The sequence below is a fragment of the Aureococcus anophagefferens genome, assembly GCF_000186865.1.
Source record: "Aureococcus anophagefferens unplaced genomic scaffold AURANscaffold_40, whole genome shotgun sequence".
Taxonomy (NCBI): Eukaryota; class Pelagophyceae; order Pelagomonadales; family Pelagomonadaceae; genus Aureococcus; species Aureococcus anophagefferens.
Genome location: NW_008705597.1, coordinates 252,959 through 272,735, shown reverse-complemented (window position 1 = coordinate 272,735; position 19,777 = coordinate 252,959). Strand labels below are relative to the sequence as shown.

At 51.3% G+C, this 19,777-nt stretch overlaps 6 protein-coding genes across 6 annotated transcripts; 4 read left to right on the top strand and 2 right to left on the bottom strand.

The window, feature by feature from the left end:
• Positions 1–316: 316 nt before the first annotated feature.
• AURANDRAFT_67509 (hypothetical protein) lies at positions 317–2,157 on the top strand (the record flags this gene model as incomplete). The annotated part of the gene is made up of 5 exons (XM_009042976.1): positions 317–451; positions 670–784; positions 895–985; positions 1,058–1,664; positions 1,954–2,157. 5 exons carry the CDS (start codon positions 317–319, stop codon positions 2,155–2,157), a joined length of 1,152 nt encoding a protein of 383 aa, XP_009041224.1.
• A 170-nt stretch (positions 2,158–2,327) lies between these two features.
• AURANDRAFT_67508 (hypothetical protein) lies at positions 2,328–3,330 on the bottom strand (the record flags this gene model as incomplete). Its single annotated transcript, XM_009042959.1, has 2 exons — positions 2,328–2,906; positions 2,950–3,330. 2 exons carry the CDS (start codon positions 3,328–3,330, stop codon positions 2,328–2,330), a joined length of 960 nt encoding a protein of 319 aa, XP_009041207.1.
• Positions 3,331–3,633: 303 nt separating this feature from the next.
• On the top strand, positions 3,634–10,132 carry AURANDRAFT_67507 (hypothetical protein; the record flags this gene model as incomplete). The annotated part of the gene is made up of 18 exons (XM_009042977.1): positions 3,634–4,056; positions 4,104–4,329; positions 4,377–4,574; positions 4,899–5,006; positions 5,103–5,179; positions 5,203–5,308; positions 5,454–5,575; positions 5,617–5,808; positions 5,849–6,027; positions 6,074–6,662; positions 6,707–6,893; positions 6,944–7,166; positions 7,228–7,402; positions 7,465–7,871; positions 7,895–8,578; positions 8,737–8,782; positions 8,808–8,956; positions 8,989–10,132. 18 exons carry the CDS (start codon positions 3,634–3,636, stop codon positions 10,130–10,132), a joined length of 5,235 nt encoding a protein of 1,744 aa, XP_009041225.1.
• Positions 10,133–10,290: 158 nt separating this feature from the next.
• On the top strand, positions 10,291–13,072 carry AURANDRAFT_67506 (hypothetical protein; the record flags this gene model as incomplete). Its single annotated transcript, XM_009042978.1, has 7 exons — positions 10,291–11,153; positions 11,193–11,352; positions 11,466–11,751; positions 11,871–11,934; positions 12,716–12,731; positions 12,879–12,881; positions 12,986–13,072. The coding sequence occupies 7 exons, from the start codon at positions 10,291–10,293 to the stop codon at positions 13,070–13,072; spliced, it is 1,479 nt and encodes a 492-aa protein (XP_009041226.1).
• A 91-nt stretch (positions 13,073–13,163) lies between these two features.
• AURANDRAFT_67505 (hypothetical protein) lies at positions 13,164–14,573 on the bottom strand (the record flags this gene model as incomplete). Its single annotated transcript, XM_009042958.1, has 6 exons — positions 13,164–13,519; positions 13,592–13,696; positions 13,848–13,944; positions 14,070–14,138; positions 14,160–14,303; positions 14,349–14,573. 6 exons carry the CDS (start codon positions 14,571–14,573, stop codon positions 13,164–13,166), a joined length of 996 nt encoding a protein of 331 aa, XP_009041206.1.
• Positions 14,574–16,397: 1,824 nt separating this feature from the next.
• On the top strand, positions 16,398–19,208 carry AURANDRAFT_67504 (hypothetical protein; the record flags this gene model as incomplete). The annotated part of the gene is made up of 5 exons (XM_009042979.1): positions 16,398–16,839; positions 17,035–17,097; positions 17,251–18,002; positions 18,023–18,080; positions 19,129–19,208. 5 exons carry the CDS (start codon positions 16,398–16,400, stop codon positions 19,206–19,208), a joined length of 1,395 nt encoding a protein of 464 aa, XP_009041227.1.
• Positions 19,209–19,777: the final 569 nt, after the last annotated feature.

The window sequence follows — 19,777 nt, the reverse complement described above, 5'->3', positions numbered from 1 at the left end:
TACGGGAGCGCTGGCGCTTGCGGCAGCCCCAGGGACGGCGCCGCCAGCGCTAGTGGCGGCAACCGGCCCGCCTCCACAGCATTTTGCGCGGCAGAGGCAGCCGGGAGGCGGGGCACATTTGTCAGCAGAAGCAACAGAGTTTGTTCCCGGGGGGGGGCAACACCAGCAGCGAGCAGCGGCCCCGGCTCCGGGCCCGGCCCCAGATTCGCCAGCGCGGTATCGAGCGCAGGTCGTCGATCCGCCGGCGTCGCCTGGGTTGGAGCTGGCGAAGACGGTGTATGCGAATATCAATAGTAAGTGGTGCGAGGTCAATGTCATGGGCCACCGCAATGGGATGATCAGCGTGTCATGGACTGGCGGGCAGTCGCAGCAACTGTGCTTTGCAGAGTTGCCTCGGAGCGCGGTCCGAACACTTGAGGAGCACAACAGTTTGAAAGGGCGTTTTCTTATTGTTTTCTTATTGCGCAGTTTCCCATGCTTGCGCGTTTCTTCGGTGGTGCCGGGGAGGCGGAGCAGCAGCAGTACATCAGAATGCTGGCAAGCGGAGTTAAGTCGGTTGCCGGCGACGCCTATAATTCTACCGTCAAAGCTTGTGCGGTGGAACGGATTATCTCAGACATCGGGATGACAGAGGGCATGATAATCGAAATGTTCGCGAGCGGCCCGCAGGCGCCTCAGGAGGCTTTTCTTGGTCACGTCACCTCCAAGCTGGCTGAGGCCATCAGGACGTCTCAGCAGAGCGGCGACGGTTTGGTTAAGATCACGGATGCGTCGACTCCGACAAGTTTAATTTTGGGCAGCGCCTGCGCGAGCTCGGGTTCATCGAGGACGTCAAGCGGTTTGTCGTGATCCTCCCGGACGATAAGCGAGCGCGTTTGATTGCCTGGCTGGCAGAGGTACGCGAGCATCGCAGTGCTCCGCGTGAAGAGTTCAACCGCCTCGTCCACACGTTGGTGTCGGTAGCGTTTGGCATCCCGCGTGGGAAGTTGTTCCTCAACAGGTTTTTCAAGGTGCTCTCCCAGCGCTGGGGAGCACCTTACGGTCGCCGTGGCGACAGGGTGAAGCTCCCGTCCAATATCATTGAGCACCTGGACTGGTGGATCAAGGCATTGAGGGAGTCGCCCGGCCGTCGGATGATGGCAGCCAAGCAGCACTTGAAAGGGCCGTTGCTGTCGTGGATGAGCGACGCCTGCCGCTGTTTGGATGAAGGGAAACTTTCGGGGGCCGGCGGGTTCTTGCCGCTGGGCCCAGGGTATTATTGGTCAGAAGTGTTCGACGATTCCATAGTGAAGTGGCCCAACATTGCGCACTTGGAGTGTTACGGGGTTTGCCAGAACGCGGCCGTTTTTGGGCGCTTGGTAGAGGGGCACCAAATGTATGACGAGTGCGATAACGCGGGCGTCGTTTTCGCACTCAATGGGTCTGCCCCTTCCGACCCGGTCTTATACGAGCCATCGATGAGACGTTTTGACATTTTGGCTGAGCATAACATGGAGGCAATTACACGGCATTTTGCCGGCTGGGTTGATGGTATGGCTGACGATTTAAGTCGCCAGAATTTTGAGGCCTTCCTCCAGAAGGCCAGAGAGTATGGGTACGAGGAACCCGTTCGTTTAGAGTTTGATAAATCGCTCCATCACCTCCTCGTCCCCTTGGCTGTGATGGTCCGCGACCACAAGGTGGCCCTTTCTCAGGCACGCGACTAGATCCTGCGGTGGTGGGGGAGCCGGCTGCGCCTGCGAATGGCCAGGATTGGCTGTGGAGTACGGGCATGACAACTGAGCAAGCAGACACCAAGTCTGATGCATGCTTCATGGCACGCCTTACTAAGGGCCTTACAGGGGAGCAGGTAGCTCTCGGCGACCAAGTGGTAGCAAAGCAAGCCAACTGCCGTGCCGACAGCACGAAGAGGAGTCAAATGAGCAAACTGTCGATGAGCTACCTATGGAACAGGTGACTAACATGACAAGAAGCCTGCCTCCCTTATCCCGTGCCCAAGCCGCGCGGACAGGGTTACGCGCCCAGGAAGTCCAGCGGTGTCTTCAAGCCGGAGTAGAGGTTGACATGGAAGCTGGCAAGGACCCGTTTGGAGATTCGGAAGACGAGGAAAGCTTACCTGACTATGCTGCGACATATCAGGCGGAGCTGCTCCTCTGACCTGGTCTAGCCTCAGCCCAAATATTACCATAGCCACCAGAGTAGCCTAGGCTTTAAATATCGCACAAGAAAGAATCATGGGCGACGCCCATCAGGTTCTTTATTTGTGAATAGGTCAAATCACAAAAGCCGTTGGAATTTTACCCAGAGGCTTTGACGATTTCTAGCTCTTATGTACTAAGGTTAGGAGGGTTACGGATAATCCTCCCAACAAATGCGTCTTTTACTGCCTTCCAGAATACAGTCTTTTTTACAGTCCCATTAGCAACCTTTGCCCACACATCTTGCAGCGTCACCGTTGAGTTAGGATCTTCCTCAACAACAGAGTAGAATAAAGACAATTCACGATTGCATTTGTTCTGGAAGTCTCCGAGTCGGGTAGACTTCATAAAATCATCAGAGTAAGTTGGTAATCCATTCTTATAATAATCCTTTATATCCTTCTCCAACCACTTCCATAGATAAGGCGTAAATAGTTCCAACTTGTCAATTAGTTCATAATCACGAGGAAGAATGTTCTCGTCTTTATTCTCCGAGTCATACCCCTCAACAAAGCGATTAGGTGCTTGCTGGCAGGTAATACGGCGTTTAGTTGCATAATCCACTGCACCAGAGAACTGAATGCTCTCACCATTGAATGGATGGATAATCTTGAAAGTCCCATAAAATGGCTTCTGGTCTTGTAATTTTTCGTGTAAATCACGGCATCTAATCTCGTCCTTATTGGTCGCAAGTGTCGTTGAACAAACCTGAATGTATCTTTTGGTTCTCTTCTCCCTCGCCAATGATGACACACCGCTTATAACGCATTCTCTTGATGAAAGGATTTTTACCCTCAGCCTCAATGGATTTAGTTAAAGTCTCAAAGGGGACGTTTACAGCATATTCACCAAGTAAATTACAAAGTAGATTACAAAGGACGCTCTTACCATTGCCACCTTCCCCCATAAGGAAGAAGGCACGTTCTTTAGAGTTCTTATCACAAAGTGTCTCCACAATCATTGTCTTAATATCGGCTTTCATATCCACAGTTTCATTAGCTGCACGTGCATACTTGTCCAGCCAAGTCTCAAAGATATCAATAATTTCATCACTGATAGGCTCTTGAGGATAATCATATCCACAAGACCAGGAGAGAAAGACATCATCAAAGCCAACATCACTAAATTTCATATCACACAATCGTAGAACTCCATTATTGAACCGAGGTGGGTCGTCGCTATTAGGATATACATTGGTTCATCAAATAAAAATTAAAATTAAAAAAGAAACTGAAAAAAGAAGGGGGGATCTCTCTGTAGCTGCGCTTCCGGTGGGAGCGGTTTGGTCCGATATGGACCGCATACGCCTTTTTGCTGTTCCAGGGGGCCAAAAAGTTACTGTGGATTGGCTTCAAGTAAAAGAATAGTCGCAATTAGCCCCTTTGATTGGTGGCTCTCGACGCTTGTGCTTATCTCAAGCGTGTGACTGTTAAGCATGCGTGCCTTGCTTCTTCTTTCAATCGCCATTGGAAGTTGGGCTGCGCGTTCTAAGCGTTCTCGACCAACTCCAACCCCATCTCGACCTAGTCCAACGCCATCATCTCCGGCGTCGATCGGATTGGGGTCAACAGCAGATAGAAGGAAGCGGGAGAGAGAGAAGCGAGAAGCGGCAGATGAAGAGCTCGAAAAGCGCGCCAGGATCGAGAAGGAGATAGAAGCGAGGACAGATCGAGAGGCAGAGGACAAGCAAGCGAGAAGAAGTGAGATGAAGGTAAAATGCACTGAGTTGGAACAAGATAGAAAGAGAACGCAGTGGGTTGCGTTTGGGCATCGCAGTGACAAGAAGAAGGTAGAGGGTAAGCACTGGAAAATCCCTGGCTCCGGCCCTCCAGAGGATGGAGAGTTTTACACTCACAAGGTAATACTTGAAATGTTATTAAGCATGAAAAGTTATTTATGTTTTAGGGCTCGATCGGAGTGATCACAAGGGCCAACAGGGGAAGGGGGATGAGGGTAGCAGTCATTTTGCTCACCAATGGGGTGAGCAGAGAGGTCAACAAGAAGGACCTCACGGGAGCGGCTCCCGCCGTCGACCTCGAGATGGAGCTCGATCAAGTAGCAAAGTATATATGTAGGGCAGGTAGTCTAAGAATCATTTTCAAAGGCAAGCCTGGCTTGTTGATCTGGAGCCGTAAGTCCCCTGTCCCAGTTTTTGTTTTTGAAACATGAAATACGTAGGTGGCTGGAATAGCCAGAACAGAGAATTCTTCATCAAAACAGACGATGGATCGTGCAACTTCATCGTCAATGATGAAACGATAAAATCAATGACAAACAAAGCTGAAGTATGTTGGTTCCAGCAGCCAGCGAAGATTGTCAAGAAGAAGCAAGGCGAAGAAAAAGAAGAAGAAGAAGAAGAAGAAGAAGATTTCAGAGGTGAGTTGAGGGAAGTATCAGGGTGGAAGCCCTCGATTTCAGAGGACATGGAAGACATGGAAGACATGGAAGACACAGTCAGCTGCCGGAACAAGGAGGTCCATGCCTTGGCCAAGAGGACACTGAAGATGATCAGAGGAGACAAACAAGAAAAAAGATGTATGTATCGAGGCAGTTTGATCAAGGGCGCAGCTATTCCAAGGGGGTGGGCGGGCAATTGCAGATTTGCATTGCCTTCCCCGCTATCCCAATCCCCCCCCAACATCAACCTGTACCATGCGCCTGAGTATCTGATAATCTTCAACCCTAATTTGTTTTTCCCAGGATGCATTAAAGGAGGCAGTTTTAGATGCCCTAAATGTGGAAACAAACTAGGCCTCGGTGGTTGGGCGCCAGGGATAACCCATGTGCTTTCCATCGGGTATGAAAGGAGTGTGATAATAAAAAACCGGCTCATTTGCAAGGGCTGCAAGCATGCGAAGCCAGGGAAGACGAACCGTTGGTTTACTTCACTAAACCCAGCCATAGTCAGCCAGCTGGAGGGTGGCGTGATGGAAATTTTAGGGTTTATGGTGACAGAAAGGACAGTGACTTCATTTGATTTGGTTAGGGCCATGCAGGTCGGTAGGCCGAACGGTATTGCAATGGAAATGATGTGCAAGTTGGTTACGTCGATAAGGTTCGGACATTATTACGACAGGATGGCAGCGTACTACAGCGCCTGTCAAAAGGCAGTAAGACTTAAAACCAAGTTCAAGGCCCTTCCATTTGGAAAGTTCACAGACGGTTATGGCGGGCGTGCGCCAGGGAGCCATCGGTATACGCGGATTTGGTCCTTAGACTGCGAGAGAAGAAGAATGATAAGCCTGCTATATTTAGCAAGCTTCTCGGGTGAATATTTCAAAATAGACCACACCTTCTGGTCCTCGAAATTTGTCCACGGGGAGAAGAAAGCCAGGTTGTTCTCGAGCCTCTTTGGGGTTATGAACGAGCATCAAGAGGTGCGATTGTTTCGTATTGCCTCTATAACAATTCACCACAGGTCGTTGCTGCTTTGTTCACCAGGACAAAGAGCCTCAAGGAGATGGAACCCATGTTTACGAAGTTGGCGAAGAGGTGGCAAGCCAACCAATGGCTCCTTAAAGGCGTATACACCGACCAGCCGGACAAGGACGAGCGCTTCCTGAGGGAGATATTCCACGATGCGCTGCGGGTCTTGAAAGACCCATTTCATGTGAGTCGATAAATTTGATATGTTTGATGCATGTTTGTAGGTCATGTATGACTACAGCGGAGTATGCTCGGGCAAGCACGCTTTGAAGTGGAAGTTCTTGAGCGAGCTCAGCCTCGCCATGCTGCCCATCGACGACAGGGACAAGGAGTACTGGGAGAAGAGGCTTGTGGAGGAGGGTGAGTTCACTAGAGAGCAGCTCGCGGCCAAGCCTGCGGCCTGGTACGTCGGCGCACCCTACGTGCGGCCGTTTGATGTGTGCTTGTAGGTGGAAACGCAGGTGCAGGCGATGGATGCCCGACTCAGCTGAACTTTGGGATAGGGTAGATAAGGTGGTACGCAAATATAGAGATGCTAAGGATCGGACGGCTCCAGATAGAGCCTTGTATTTGGCAAATTTTGAAACCATTCACGAGAGTACCAAGAGCCTCTGTCGGGAAGGCCTCTTGGGCGACCCGACATGCGAAAACATGTACTTTCTAGTAAGTGATGATGGCGAGAACCCCAAGTTTGTCACGAAGAGAGGGTCGAGCCAGCTCGAGGCGCTCTGGCGGGCGATGGAGGCTATTTGCACAGGGCCGATGTGCAGTGCGGAAACGATAGATAACGCCCTAATTGATTTCGTAGCCATGTGGAACATAGAAAAGGGCAGGAAAAGGACAGGGGGTGATGCCCTCAACACATGCGACGTGGGGATGATCATGAACATCAAAAAGATGAGTAACTCCCTGTTTAACATGGATCCATTTCCCTCCCTGGCGCTAGCGAGTCATGATGATAAAAACCCCAATGATAAGAGCACCGACTTTTGGGGAGCAGGCCACGATCATCGAGGCAACGAAGCTGCCCGCAGCTGCGTACTGCGCCTTCTTCACATGAAATTCAGCTTTCTGTATTGTAGGTGCAATTCATGCTGGATTATGCCACAAAGGAAGACAAAGAATTCACAAAGGAGACGTACATGGACAGGATGACGTCGTGTCGTGGGTTCCCGACACCAATTAAAACAAAAGAAGAAAAAGAGCTGTACAAGCAGCTAGAAGAAAAATTCAGGAAGTCATGGAAAACCAGTGATGATGTAGATTTTGGTAATGATTTTTCTTCTTTTTTGTTGTGTTCTGACATTGACAACGTGTAGGCAGCATGCAGGCCGAGTGGAACAGGCTCTACTGCCTGTGTGTGTTAGGAGGCGGCACGTACGTCTACCCTAACATCCAGCTAAAAGACATAGGCCCAAAAGACTCAGCTGCCCTGAGATCAGAGGCCAAAAGAGTCTTTACCAACAGGATGAACGCGGACAGCTTCTTCGAGAAGAAGGCGCCGGACGACGAGGCAGAAGCATGGGCTTCTTCATTGGACAGGTCCCACCCCTGTCTGCCGGCGCATGAAAAGCCAGCTCAAGTATACAAGGGTTTGGAGAAGGTATCTATGGGGCTTGACTCGAAGTGCATGCATGCGCCCAGCGCTGTGGCGCATCGATCGCTCCCATCAGAAGAAAAGCCTCCAGACCTGGAGGGGCTTGACTCGAAGTGCCCATGCTGCCAAAGCAAGAGCAAACACCCAAGGTGGTGTGCCTTTGCGGCAGCCCTTGCCATATGTGTAATATATCCAGAGTATTACATCTATTTTCAATGTCTCACATGAACATTCATCTCGTAGGTTATTGCAAAGAGCAATGGGAAGAAGGAGAGGCAGGCATGGAAGGACTTGCCAGCACAAGAAAAAAAAAAGTGCCAGGACAAGGCAGACGAATTAGAAAAAACAGTGTTAAGGTACAGGGTTCAGAATTCTGTCCCAGAGAAGGGTGCTGATGGAGTGAGACGAAAGACTGGGGCTCCTTCGCCTGCTGCTCCTCCTCCACCTGCTCCTCCACCTCCACCTGCTCCTCTACCTCCACCTGCTCCTCCACCTGCACCTCCTTCCCTTCCCCCAGCTGCTTATAAAAAGCCTGATACAAAGCCTGATAAAAAGCCTGCCTCGAAAGACTCTTACACCTCAGCAAAAATGGCTAAGCATTATGCAGATCAAAAAGCCGGAAGAAGGCAAGTGAACTATGAAGTTGAAATGTGGTTAAAAACAATCAGCATAGGTTTGACAGTGGCTCTCGAAGTCTGGATCATGCTTTAGGGAGCTTGGTTTCGATGGGCTTCCCGCCATGTCCGTTGGACGAGAAGCTCCCGAAAGAACTGGAATGGAGAAGTAAAGGAATGATAAGGGCAATAAGGACAAAGAAACCCCTCCTAAGGATGAGAATTGTAGACTATTGGGACCATGGATCAAGAAGGGCCACACAGCTAGTTTCCTGGGCCAAAGAGATGAAGTTCAGTACTATAAATGACATATACACTGGTCTGCAAGAGGGTCCATCTTGTGGCTATATAGCCGCCATTGTTGCCACTCAACTGTCTAGTAAAGACAACTTCATGGAGGTCATGTCAGACCATCTCATCCAGGTTTCAGTTAATAATATGAACAATATCATCCCAGGTGCAAATGAGGTTCTGTCCACCCCGGGTACTTCGGCTAGGTTCATCACCGGAACCGAGGTCATGACGCTGTGCCATCAGTACGCCCCTGGGGGCTTGGACGACGCACACCTGCCGTACACGCTCAGCTGGGATGAGCTCCTTAAGCGCATCGCGCAGGACCTGGACGCGTGCCTGGTCAAGGGCGAGAGCTCAAGGAAGTGCATCATTGCAAACTTCGACTCGGCGGACGCTCCCTCTGGCGGAGTGCACTGGTTTACGGTGATGTACGAGATGGACGCTAGGAAGTAAGAATCTAGCTCCGCCCCCCTAGGTAGTAGGTAGCGACTTGGGAGGGGATCGCTGGGACCCAGGCGATGTCTTACGCTGCGACACCGGGATAGAGGCACGCTACTTGCCAGGGCGGATGTGGGATATACCTTTTCTTTCCGCGATCCCTTGGCAGATTTTATGACCGTGGGCCCCCAAAAGCCCCCAACACCATATTACCTGTGAGTTGTTTATATATCGATCAAGATACCGAAGGAAGCAATTTTGATGCGAGGTGGCTGCCACTTTGATCCCGTTTTCCGCTCTTCGCTCGCGGTCTTCGCTGCCCTTTTGCCGAATTTGACTGATCCATGCCATTGCAGAAGCATGAACAAAGGCAGCACCTTCCCAGAGACGTGTTGAACGGGTGGACGGGCACCCACTTCAGGGTGAAGAGAAAGCGCGGCGGTGCTCGGAGCACCAACGTCGCCGCCGCACGCGATGCGTGGTCAGCAAAGTGCACCAACGCTTGGTTGGATGTTCTTGCAAGCCAAGAGCCTGCGCAGCAGCAGCCGGACCCCTTGCCTTTTAAAGAGCCAGGGAAGACCCGACTAACCGCGCCGCTCGCTCGAGCGTTCATGCTGACATACGCGACGTATGCAGATCAGGGAAGTAGGCTTCCATCTGACATGGTGGCAGTGAGAGCAGGGATCATCCGAGCCCGTGCGCTTGGCCTGCCGCCATGGTATGCACCTGCGATAGTGCTGGTGAAGTATGGACCGTGCGTCGAGTGGATGGTGGACTGCATGGCTTACGGCTTTGGTGGACTAACAAGGCCTCCCTGGAACAAGCTGAGTGACAACGCAGATTTTCTGGTGGCCTGTGCGATAGAGGTGAGGCGCCGCTACATCGAAGCCGAAGCTGGCAGCGAGGAGCTGGGCCATTGGAAGGCTAGCTATCATTGTGCAAATGGGAAGATGGGCCCACATGCTGTGGGTCCTGAGTTTGTTCAAAAGGGTGAGAAAAAGGGACAACCTTCGCCCATCCGAGCCGGCTACGCTGCGAATATGGGCTCACTCGCAAAGGACCGCGACCTTCATAGGTTGATGTCAGAGCTTCAAGATGGCCAGGTTGGCCTTGGGTCACTACAGGCGATCTCGGAAAAGCTCAAGGCCATCTGGACGTCGCCGTACGTCGGTGATTGGGTCGTGCGGACAACGCTCTGGTGCTCCTGCAGCTGCGAGGACACAGCAAGCCTCGAGCAGGAAACGAGGATGTTCGACTACTCGGCGACCTCCTCGCCCCTTTTGTGCGCGAAACCGACCAATCAGCACATCACCCCGCTCGAGGCGCGGCGGGCCTTCAAGCGCTCCTCCCCCTTCCTACTTGCCATGCACCTTTGCTTTGCAGAGAGCATGCAAGAACTACTCAAGGCGAAGGTCCCTGGCGTACGGACCTCCCAGGGCGCCGCCGAGTGGCTCGAGTCGAAGGTGGGCCTGAGGGCCCTGAAGGCCGCGTACGCCCGCACGAAGCGCCGCGCCGGCCTCGAGCCGCATCCGAGAGTCGTGGTCGGCGCACTGGAGTTCACCTAACCACGCGTCTCCGCTTACATACTCCCCTCCTAATATAACCTAAAGTCACGGGCCAATCGCACGCGGCAGGGACCGGCCGGTAATACCTTGCAAATCAGTCAAACGGATAACAATATATCCGTTTGACTGAAAACCTATTATCGCCACCCTTCTTTACAATGAAGAAAGCGCGAAAGGCTGCGCTCGACGCAACGCTGCGCCGCGAAATCGAAGAATCGAAACCGCAGTCCATCCGAGGCTGTCTCAGGCACGACAAGGCACACGAACTTCTCCGAGATGTTTATCATCTCGGAGAGAGAAAAAGCCGCACGTCTCTAATCAACTCAGCCATGGACAGGCTGAAGAAAAGGGGCGTGACAAGGGACGTTACAACGACAGCAAGCGAGGCCCTGCGGCTAGAAGAATCTAACTCCGCTCCCGTCGCAGGTGCGTTGGCCTCCCAGGGCGACTTCGTCGCAGTGGAGCTAAATGGTTACAAAGCACCTGTAAATGCGCTTGTGGTAAGGGAAGATGCAAAAGAAGTGGTGGTTGAGTTCGAGGCAGACAGAGTGAGAGCAGTGTATGACAGAGACTCGCAGGACATTGTTGCTTTAACAAAAACTGAGCAAAAACAAAGCGAGGAATTGAGGCATGTCCATGAAAGGGCACAACATCTAGTTGAATATTTCGACGAGAGACTGTCTGGAGGAAAGAGGAAGAAAGCTGGTGTTTCAGTTTTCCCACCCCAAGTGGGAAGAGACAAACTGCCCAATCCGGCAGATGCACCGAGGCTGTACAAGTACATCGTCATCGAGGTTGGTTCGGGAAGTGCAGCCCTTGCACAGGCGATATTTATCAAGGGAAATGGTCTAATAGGAGTCTACACGATCGATTGGGATGACAGGAGATTTGCGCACCTAAAGGAAGATTTGAGAAACTTGGATTTCAGCAAGCTACTGACCATGTTCCCACAGCTCATCCATGTGCATTGCACATGGGACTGCAAGGCAAATTCGCCCGCCGGGCAACAGCAACATCCAGTGTCCCACCTTTCTTATCTTTGATACATGCTAGCTCATAGGACCTACGGCAAAAAGGCCAAAGCAAAGGGCTTAAAGCCAGATAAAGCACGAATTGTCCACATAGCGGAAGGGTGCGCAACAATGTGGAAAAAGGCCATCAACGATACGCGACGGCTGAGCCCCTTTGTGACATTTTCATGGGAACACCCAACAGGGGTTGTCCACAAGCAGCCCTGGTTCCAGGACATGATCACACTCAACCTCCGGCGCTGCCGAGCATGCGCCCGAGCCGCAAAAGCGCTTCCACCCAACCGACAGCAACCCAATCGTAGGTATCTATGTGCAAGCTTTGTGGCACCAAGTTCGAAAAAACCCTGGAGATCCTCACTGACATCGCCGACTTCCCAGAGGACGACTACTTCTGTACCCCCTGCTCGCCGTGCAAGTGGATCGAGAACCAGCCTACCAACAAGCATCCCGAGAGGCTGGAGTATGCCACCGAGACAGCCACCTACGAGCCAGGCTTCTGCGACTTTTTAGGCGACGCCATCCTCAAACACCACAACATCCCGATCTCCACCCAGAAGCCACCCTCCGACCGCGTGCGCCGTGCCAGCCGTAAGGAGCGCTAGATGGACGCATGAGCTTTCCAGGAAGTGAGGCGGTGGGGCAGCTGGCAGTCGCCAGGGGGCCCAACATAAGGGATATGGAACTAGCGCGACTAGAGACCGTCTTAGGCGGCCATGCACCGAAAGCTCGCGCGACTAGGCTCGCATTCCGGCGCCAGCGCGCTGCGGGCGAGTAGGACAGCCGAGCGGGACACCTTGCGCAGCGCGTTCCTCGGATTCGCAGCTCTCGCCCGAGTTACACACGTACGACATCATTCACAACTCATATCCAACGCAAACTCGCCGCCACTCGGGCTTGCCGCCTCGCACACAGTCCAAACACTCGGCCGTGCGGAAGACAAACCCCGAAGCAAGCGATGGCGCAGTGCTCCGGCGGTCGAATTCGCAGCTCTCGCCCGAGTTACACATGTACAACGTCATTCACAACTCATATCCAACACAAACTCGCCGCCACTCGGGCTTGCCGCCTCGCACACAGTCCAAACACTCGGACAACGCGGTCAACGCACTTTATCTCTCAGTTCGAACCCAAGCAGCCACCAAAAAATATATTTCCGCCGCCCTTGACCGACTCAATCACTTCGATCTTCGTCGTGTAAAGCCTCAAAGCTTGGTGCCGCCAAGTGCTTCGGTACAGGCGCGAAACGTGACGCGTTTGCGATTTGAATTTCAAGGCGCCCGTGCGCGACGGCATCGCCGCAGACGCTGGCGAGCGCCGGCGGGATCGCGGCCAGGGGCGCGACGAAGCTTTGCGTCGAGTATGGTAAAAGGTCGTGAACTTCGCGGCCTGTACGGAACTAAAAGACTTGTAAATTTTTTATCATCGCGCATGTGATTATCCTCCTCCTCAATCTAGCTGTAATCTTCACTAGCCCATTGAACCCAATATATCCATAATTGTTATTCATCTTTAAAGGAACATCCGAATATTGGTCACGCCCCAACTTGTATAGGTCGTCCATAAATGCTGTGTGTAATGGGCATTTTGAATCATAACTAAGAACTCTTCCTCGCCAAGTTGATCAGATAGTAGAACAAATTCAACCAATATTTCCCGACGAACAAAACTCTTGAAATAATCCTTATCACCATTTAATTGATAATATAACCCATTAGGTTGTTTGATGTATATGGCATCGTGAAAGGCAAAGATTTTACCTTCAAAATATTCCATAAGCATTCTCCAATTTGCTGACACAACTCACGCATTTTCTTAATCTTAGCCGTATATTTATCGTTTTGTATTTTTCTTGCAGCTTTATATTCTTCATCGGTATGATATTTACGAGGACGCCCGACCTTCTTTTTAGGCTTAGGTTCTGTTTCCAATTGTTTGTCCATATATATTTTATATCTTATTATCTTAAGTTTAAATCATTTTTTTGGTCTTGCTTAATCCTGTTAAAATATTTTTATGATAGCACTATTTAATAGATTGTATTCTGCTAATAATTCCCAAAGTAAAACCATAAATTCCTTCCAACATTTGCCTCTTTCATACATAACCCGCAATTTTCTCGGTAAATCTGTCCTTATAAACTCTTTGAATCGTTCCTTTTGTTTCTTACGATCTCTTTCAAGAGACCAATGCCCATTAAGGCGTTTCGCAAAACCGCTCTCTATACAATCCCTAATATACTTTCCACAAGTAGAACATAAAATTATACCGTCCTTGGAACGCTGTCCCTTATCACACTTGAAACATTTTAACTTCGTCACACCTTCATTAACAATAAAATGTTTAACACATTCACTACCTATGCAAATAACTTTATTGGAATTTGGTAAACCTATAAAATGATTTCTTAATATATCGTGTCCACACGGACAAAATAACACAGGTTTGTATTGAAAAATATCAAAATCAATGTTCATATCACGACAAGCCTCATCAATTATCTTTTTATTTTCCTCATTTCTTTTAAGATTTTCATCTACTCAACGGAATCTTGACTTAAGAATTTTCCACGAGACTAGTGGGGTTCGTTTAAACTGCAAGTACCCAGTTCATTGAAGGGTAGCCTAGCTAATTCCCTTTACATACACACAAGTTGAACTTCCCGCTGGCTCAATCAAGCAACTGACAAGGGAAAACATCGGCAATGATTTTGTTTGTGCGTGAAAAGGACTGAATTTTCTCTAGGGTGACAAAGCCATCTTTATTGTCATCAACCAGCCCTACCTACGACAATGAGATTTGTGCTGAGGGTTGTGAAGACGCAACTTTGGTAAAAACGAAGTGGTCGATTTCGCCCGGGGAGAAGTTGGCGAATTTGCGTGTTAGGAGCTTTCTGCAATCGTCATGACTGAGTGAACAAGATTCCCGGAGCGCAAATTCAATGCATTCAAGCCAAAGGCCGTGTCGTCTTTGCAGCTCTACACAAAAAAGGTGAGTACAAGCAGCGGGATTTGGCGCGGGCATTTGCTCATGATGAGAACAAATTCATCAAAGTCCACTTTTCCATCTCCATCGATGTCCACAGTTTTGAAGATGTCAGCAATGTGTTCAGCCGTCAGCGTGTGTCCGAGAGACGCAACGCACTGTGTAATGTGACTTAGAGAAGATCAACTGTGATAAGTTTCAACCTGGGTCATTTCATAGATGTCGACCGATCCACTCTTATTCTTGTCGTATAGGTCGAAGCTGGCGCGCAGTTTTTTGGCAGTCCTGGTGGTAATTCGACCATTGTTATTTAGGGAACGTCTCCAATTGCTTTTGGAGACTGAAAATGCACGAGCTATCGCTCTCATAAAACCCAGGCGCACGTGCGTGCATGGAGTAACGAGCTCAATTTCTACGATCTCGGTCATTGACCAACTGCTTCGTCGCGGCGCGGTGCTAGCCCCCCCGCGCCGTCCTACTGTTTGTGTGCATGGCTGGTCCGAGCCGTTCTTGTGCAAGGGAGTATTGTTTCTGTCCGCTTGGCCGTTCGTAGCGCCCAGCAGCTTGATAACTGCTCGCCGCAGAAGCGCAGGACGGGAGGGCACTCGGCCACAATCAAGTTCGGTACAGGTAATCTTCGATTGCCAGGGAGTTTCATACGCAATGGGATATGCACCCTGGAGGAAGTTAAAGAACCGAATTCTCTCTGCGTAGTGCTCGATACGCTGAAGAATTCTAGGGACCATCCCACTTAGCAGTTTTATTTAGCTGGATGATGATAGGTGGTCTAAACTCACCAACTCGTTACCGGAAACATATTGTACTGCCGCAAATGCAATTGCAGCCCAGTCGGAGTAAAATTAGGGGGCGACACTGAAAACCCGGGATTTTGCCGTCGTCGAGCCGAGCTCCGAGGCTGCGCCCATCCCGAGGAGCCCGCGTAGGAACTCGAAAACGACTTTCGGTTCGTCCTGATCCGTCCGGATTGAGCGAAGTTATGGTACTAGGGCACTGTGACCCATTCTGGCCGGGGCCCGGGCGAGTTTTGGGGGAGCCATAAATCGGCGCATTCGCCGTACGGCGCCGCAGGACGCAGTTCCCCCAATTTTCGCGTCCCCCAAAATCCCGGAAGTCGCTCCAGGGACGCCTCCCGAAACCAGGCGCCAGCGGAGGCGGAGCGGAGCCCGGAGAGCCGCGGCGCCGGGGTTCATTGACCCCCCCTAGTAAAATCCCGCATGGGGGGTCGGGTTTGTAAAATTCGACTGGGTCCGGCGGGGGCGTACTTGGGGAGGCGTCGGGCGACCCCCCCTAGGTCCCCAGGGAGCTCCTGGCACTTATTTTCTGGGTCGGTCGGTCGGTCGGTCGGTCGTCGTCGCCGCCGCCGCCGCCGCCGCCGCCGCCGCCGCCGCCGTCGCCGCCGCCGCCGTCGTCGTCGTCGTCGCGCGCGCGGGGAAGTTTCGAACCTAATTCAGTCGCAGGGTAACCGCAGAGAGGTGATGAGTTGCCCCATGCCAGCTGTCACGGTATATGGACCCCGGAATGCAAAAATCGAGTCGGCGCGCCCCGCAGTCGCAGTGATCGACAGTCTCGCCGCAGAATGCCGCCAGCAGGATTTTTTGAGCTCCCGAACCCCGTCGTCGCTGCCCGGCGCAGCACGCGCGCTTTTCGTGCACCACCTGGCGCAAAACGGCGCGGTGCCGGCGCATCACATCATCGCAGCGTTATCCGTCGGTCGAAGCGATGCCGTTTTGGATGATTTCGATGAGGTTTTCGATTACTACTTCAATAAATTAACCCAAGCGCGTTTACTTGCAACACCCCTGGGTCGGCGCAATTAATTCACGGGCCGCGCTGAGCTTACGGCGCCCGCCGTCGGAAGCGGTTGCTGGTCCAAGTAAGCAAAATCTTACCGATGGCGACGCGCGGTGGAAAATCCCAGAGTGCTGGCGAGACGAAAACCGCGAATCGTCCAGAAAAATGTTCGCAATTAATTCAAAGACCCGGCCCATTCCCCATTCGAACAAGCGCGTCGGTTTCTGTGGGGTGGGAACAACGAAAGTCAAGTTGTATTATCCGACCCCGTCATGCGGATTTGGCTTTCGATACTCGCTCGTGGATAGGGAGCCAATAAACTAAACTCTCTTTTGGGCGCTACTTTCCTGGCTAATCGAAGATTACCTGTACTATCACCTGCGCATCTGTCTAACGCCGCGGACATCGCACATCTTAACGCCCGCGGTCGATTGACAAGTATGGTGTTGTGGACTATAGTTTTTGCTGTGAACGCACACTTTGCCCAAGCAGCGTATCGGAAGGGGACAGATATCGATCCCGATAAAAAAATTCGTGCGGAAGCAGTAAGCCATAAATGGCCGCCTAAAAGCCCCCCTCTATTCCTGTTCTTCGAGAAACATGGCCATTTCAAATACATGAATTCCATATCGCAAAATTCTGGATACAAGAACATTAGAGACGGCATGTATCATCAAACATACATCTACACGTGGGGGAACGCAAAATCTCGACCATTTTCTACCCTTGATGAAGGACTCACCATGAGACCGTACTCGAGTTATGGGAGAGCAGAAGGTGCCGATCCGTATGGCATTTTCTGCCCCCCAAGGAAGCTGCCAAACATGCGTGGCCATGTCGTTTTTATTTCGAGTGAAACTTCTGGCAATGTCTTTCCAAATGGTGCGTGCACCATGCCTGCTCTACATCTTAACTTACATCGCGCAAGGGCGAGTATGATCTTTGGCACCGGCGCCCAAGCAGACAACGTGGTTGGACTCTACAACATGCAGTCCGCCAGAGACATCTATTGGAGGACACGAAAGATGACATTCGGTGTCTTTGATCTTAACTGGCTATATAGCCGACCTACCATAGATCACATGTTGAAGAGAGACATCCCTTTTGAGTTGAGGGCGACACGTGGAACTTGGCGCCCGGGTATCGAATTCCCAAATAACCGAAGAAACATGACCCTGTGGGGCGTTGGCATATTCATGGCTTGGCTATGCTGCCTCTTCCCCACTAGCACAGCTATGCTTTGTATTCAATTTTTTCCGTATATGTTCCCAAGATGGACTGCGCAGCTTCAAGGAAAGAATGTTAAAAAAGTCCCCTTCAAGATGCAAGAAGCCGTATTTGGCTTGGAGGTGTTACCTAATTTTTTTCATTCCATCTCTTTGTTAATCGGAGCATTTCCTTTCACCGTTGGAATATTTTTCAAAACTTTGGCGACTGGGGGCTGGGGCACCGCTTTCGGGTTCTATAATTTTGACTTTAAGTTGGAGGGTACTACCACTACAATTATGATGGCACTCGTCTGGATGAATGAAACGAATGCAGCAAAACAGATGAAAACCGCGCCACCTATCTTGGATCTGTTCAAGAAACGTATAATCATCCTGTGCACTGTCATGGGGTTTTTGGCAGCTATTAACTGTAGGACCTTACCGGGTGAATATGGAGAATATGCCTGGCAACCTAGCACTTACAACATTATTTTTGTGGTAATGCCCCTCATTGGTTTCGGTTGCGCGGTCTTTTTCCAAAATCAAGCCGGCAAGGTGACTGAGATGCTATCAGATTCTTCCGAAAATGCCGCGATGATTGCCTTCCGTAACAAAATGATCCTTAACCTTGCGAGAGCTGGTTTTTTTGATATTGGTTCTCTTCCGGTCTTGCTGGTAATGGGATCTATCCCGGCGACAGCAGCACGTGCTCCCGACTTTAATATTGTCACGTTTCTAGCAATTGTGTTTTTCCGCGACGGAGTTTCTCATTTTCAATTGATAGCCATCGAGCCTGCAGCAGCTAGAAAAGCGCGTGACAACAAGCGAAAAAAACTTGTGAATGCAATCAGCTCCAGAACCTCGATGACTTCCTCCGTATCCTCGGTGTCCTCATCAGTGGATTCATCATCATCGGTAAGTTCCACATCGGACTCATCCAGCTCATCTACTGCGGCAACAGAAACAACTATGAGCACAGCATGATACTGCCCATGCAACGAGCATAGTGGCAACGCAGAACCCGACGACCTGGCGACCGACGACGCGCGCGACCGCTTCCGGGCCTTCGTCGGCGCCTGGAACGACGGCCGCCTCGATCGCATGTACTACGACGGCATCCCGTCCAACGTGCGCGACCGCTGCAAGCGCACGCGCCACGCGTGGAACTTCAAGCTCTCGGACGAAGAGCGGTGGAATCTCGCGTCGACGAAGGACTCCATCGACGGGCAGACGCGGCGGGCGAACCCGGCCGCCATCCGGCAACTCCCGACGGCCGCGCCGACGCCCGGCGCCGGCGCCGGCGCGCCGCGGCAGCGGCTCATGCTCTCGCAGCGCGACGCCGCGGAGACGGACCGGCTCGCGGAGCAGATCCGCGCGCAGACCGGGGGCTCGCGGCTCCAGATCGCGCCCCGTAAGGACTAGGCCGATCGGACGAGGCATGGCGCGCGCGCGCGCACGCGTCGCCCCCCCGGTATCCCGAGCGCAAGCCCGGGCCCGCGGCGCGTAGAAAACAATCTAGAGAGTTTTCCTAGTTAGAGGATCACGATCCTGAGAGTATCCCTAGTTAGGCGCCTCCTCTCCCCCCTAGTAAACAAAGCATGTAAAGGTATGCATGATCCTAAGAAGATCCATGTCCTCTATCTAAAGGCTCTGATGAAGTATCTAAAGAACCACAAAGATGGGTCACCGTGACGGTTACAATGTGCTATCCACACTTAAATTCATGGTGATACTGAAAGTATCATTGGTGATACGGGGAAGTATCATGCTTATATAAATCGGTATCTAACTATCCGTTAGAAGACCAGACCCGAATAGGGTACTGGAAGAGGCTGCCCCGACGCGAACTAAGTTGCTCGCCTTCGACCGAACAAATCCTCCGCGCCTTGCACTCCAGCACCAAGGAATACTGATATGTAACAGAAAATTTTGAAGATTACTGATAATTAATGTTATGTTTTAGTTTTTCCGCGAGACCGAGATATTATTAACTTTTTTGTCAAATTTGTTTGTTTCTCACGAATATCAGGAAAACTTGTTTGACTGATATTTGAGAGATACGGACGACATTTTACAAAAAAGGCTAATAATATCCTATCATCTCGTTCATCCCGATGCTCGAAATAGCCCGCTCCACCGCAGCCGCTTTGACGTCAAGGTTATAGGCGTCGCCGGCCACGGACTTAACTCCGCTTGCCAGCATTCTGATGTACTGATGCTGCTCTACCTCTCCGACAGCGCCGAAGAAACGCATAAGCATGGGAAACTGCCCAATAAGGAAGCGCCCTTTAAGATTGTTATGCTCCTCAAGCGTCCGGACCTTGCTCCGAGGCAACTCTGCACTGCGCAGTTGCTGCGACTGCCCGCCTGTCCATGCCACACAGATCATCCCATTGCGGTGGCCCATGACATTGACCTCGCACCACTTATCTTTGATATCTGCATACACCGTCTTTGCCAGCTCCAACCCCGGCGACGCCGGCGGATCGAAGACCCGCGGGCTGCCGCAAGCGCCTCTGTCAATTGCTGCTTCACTATGTCTGTAATACTGGCTGTTAACGTTACATTATTATCGCTCAGCATCGTCTCAAAGTCTCGCTTGTGGCCGCATA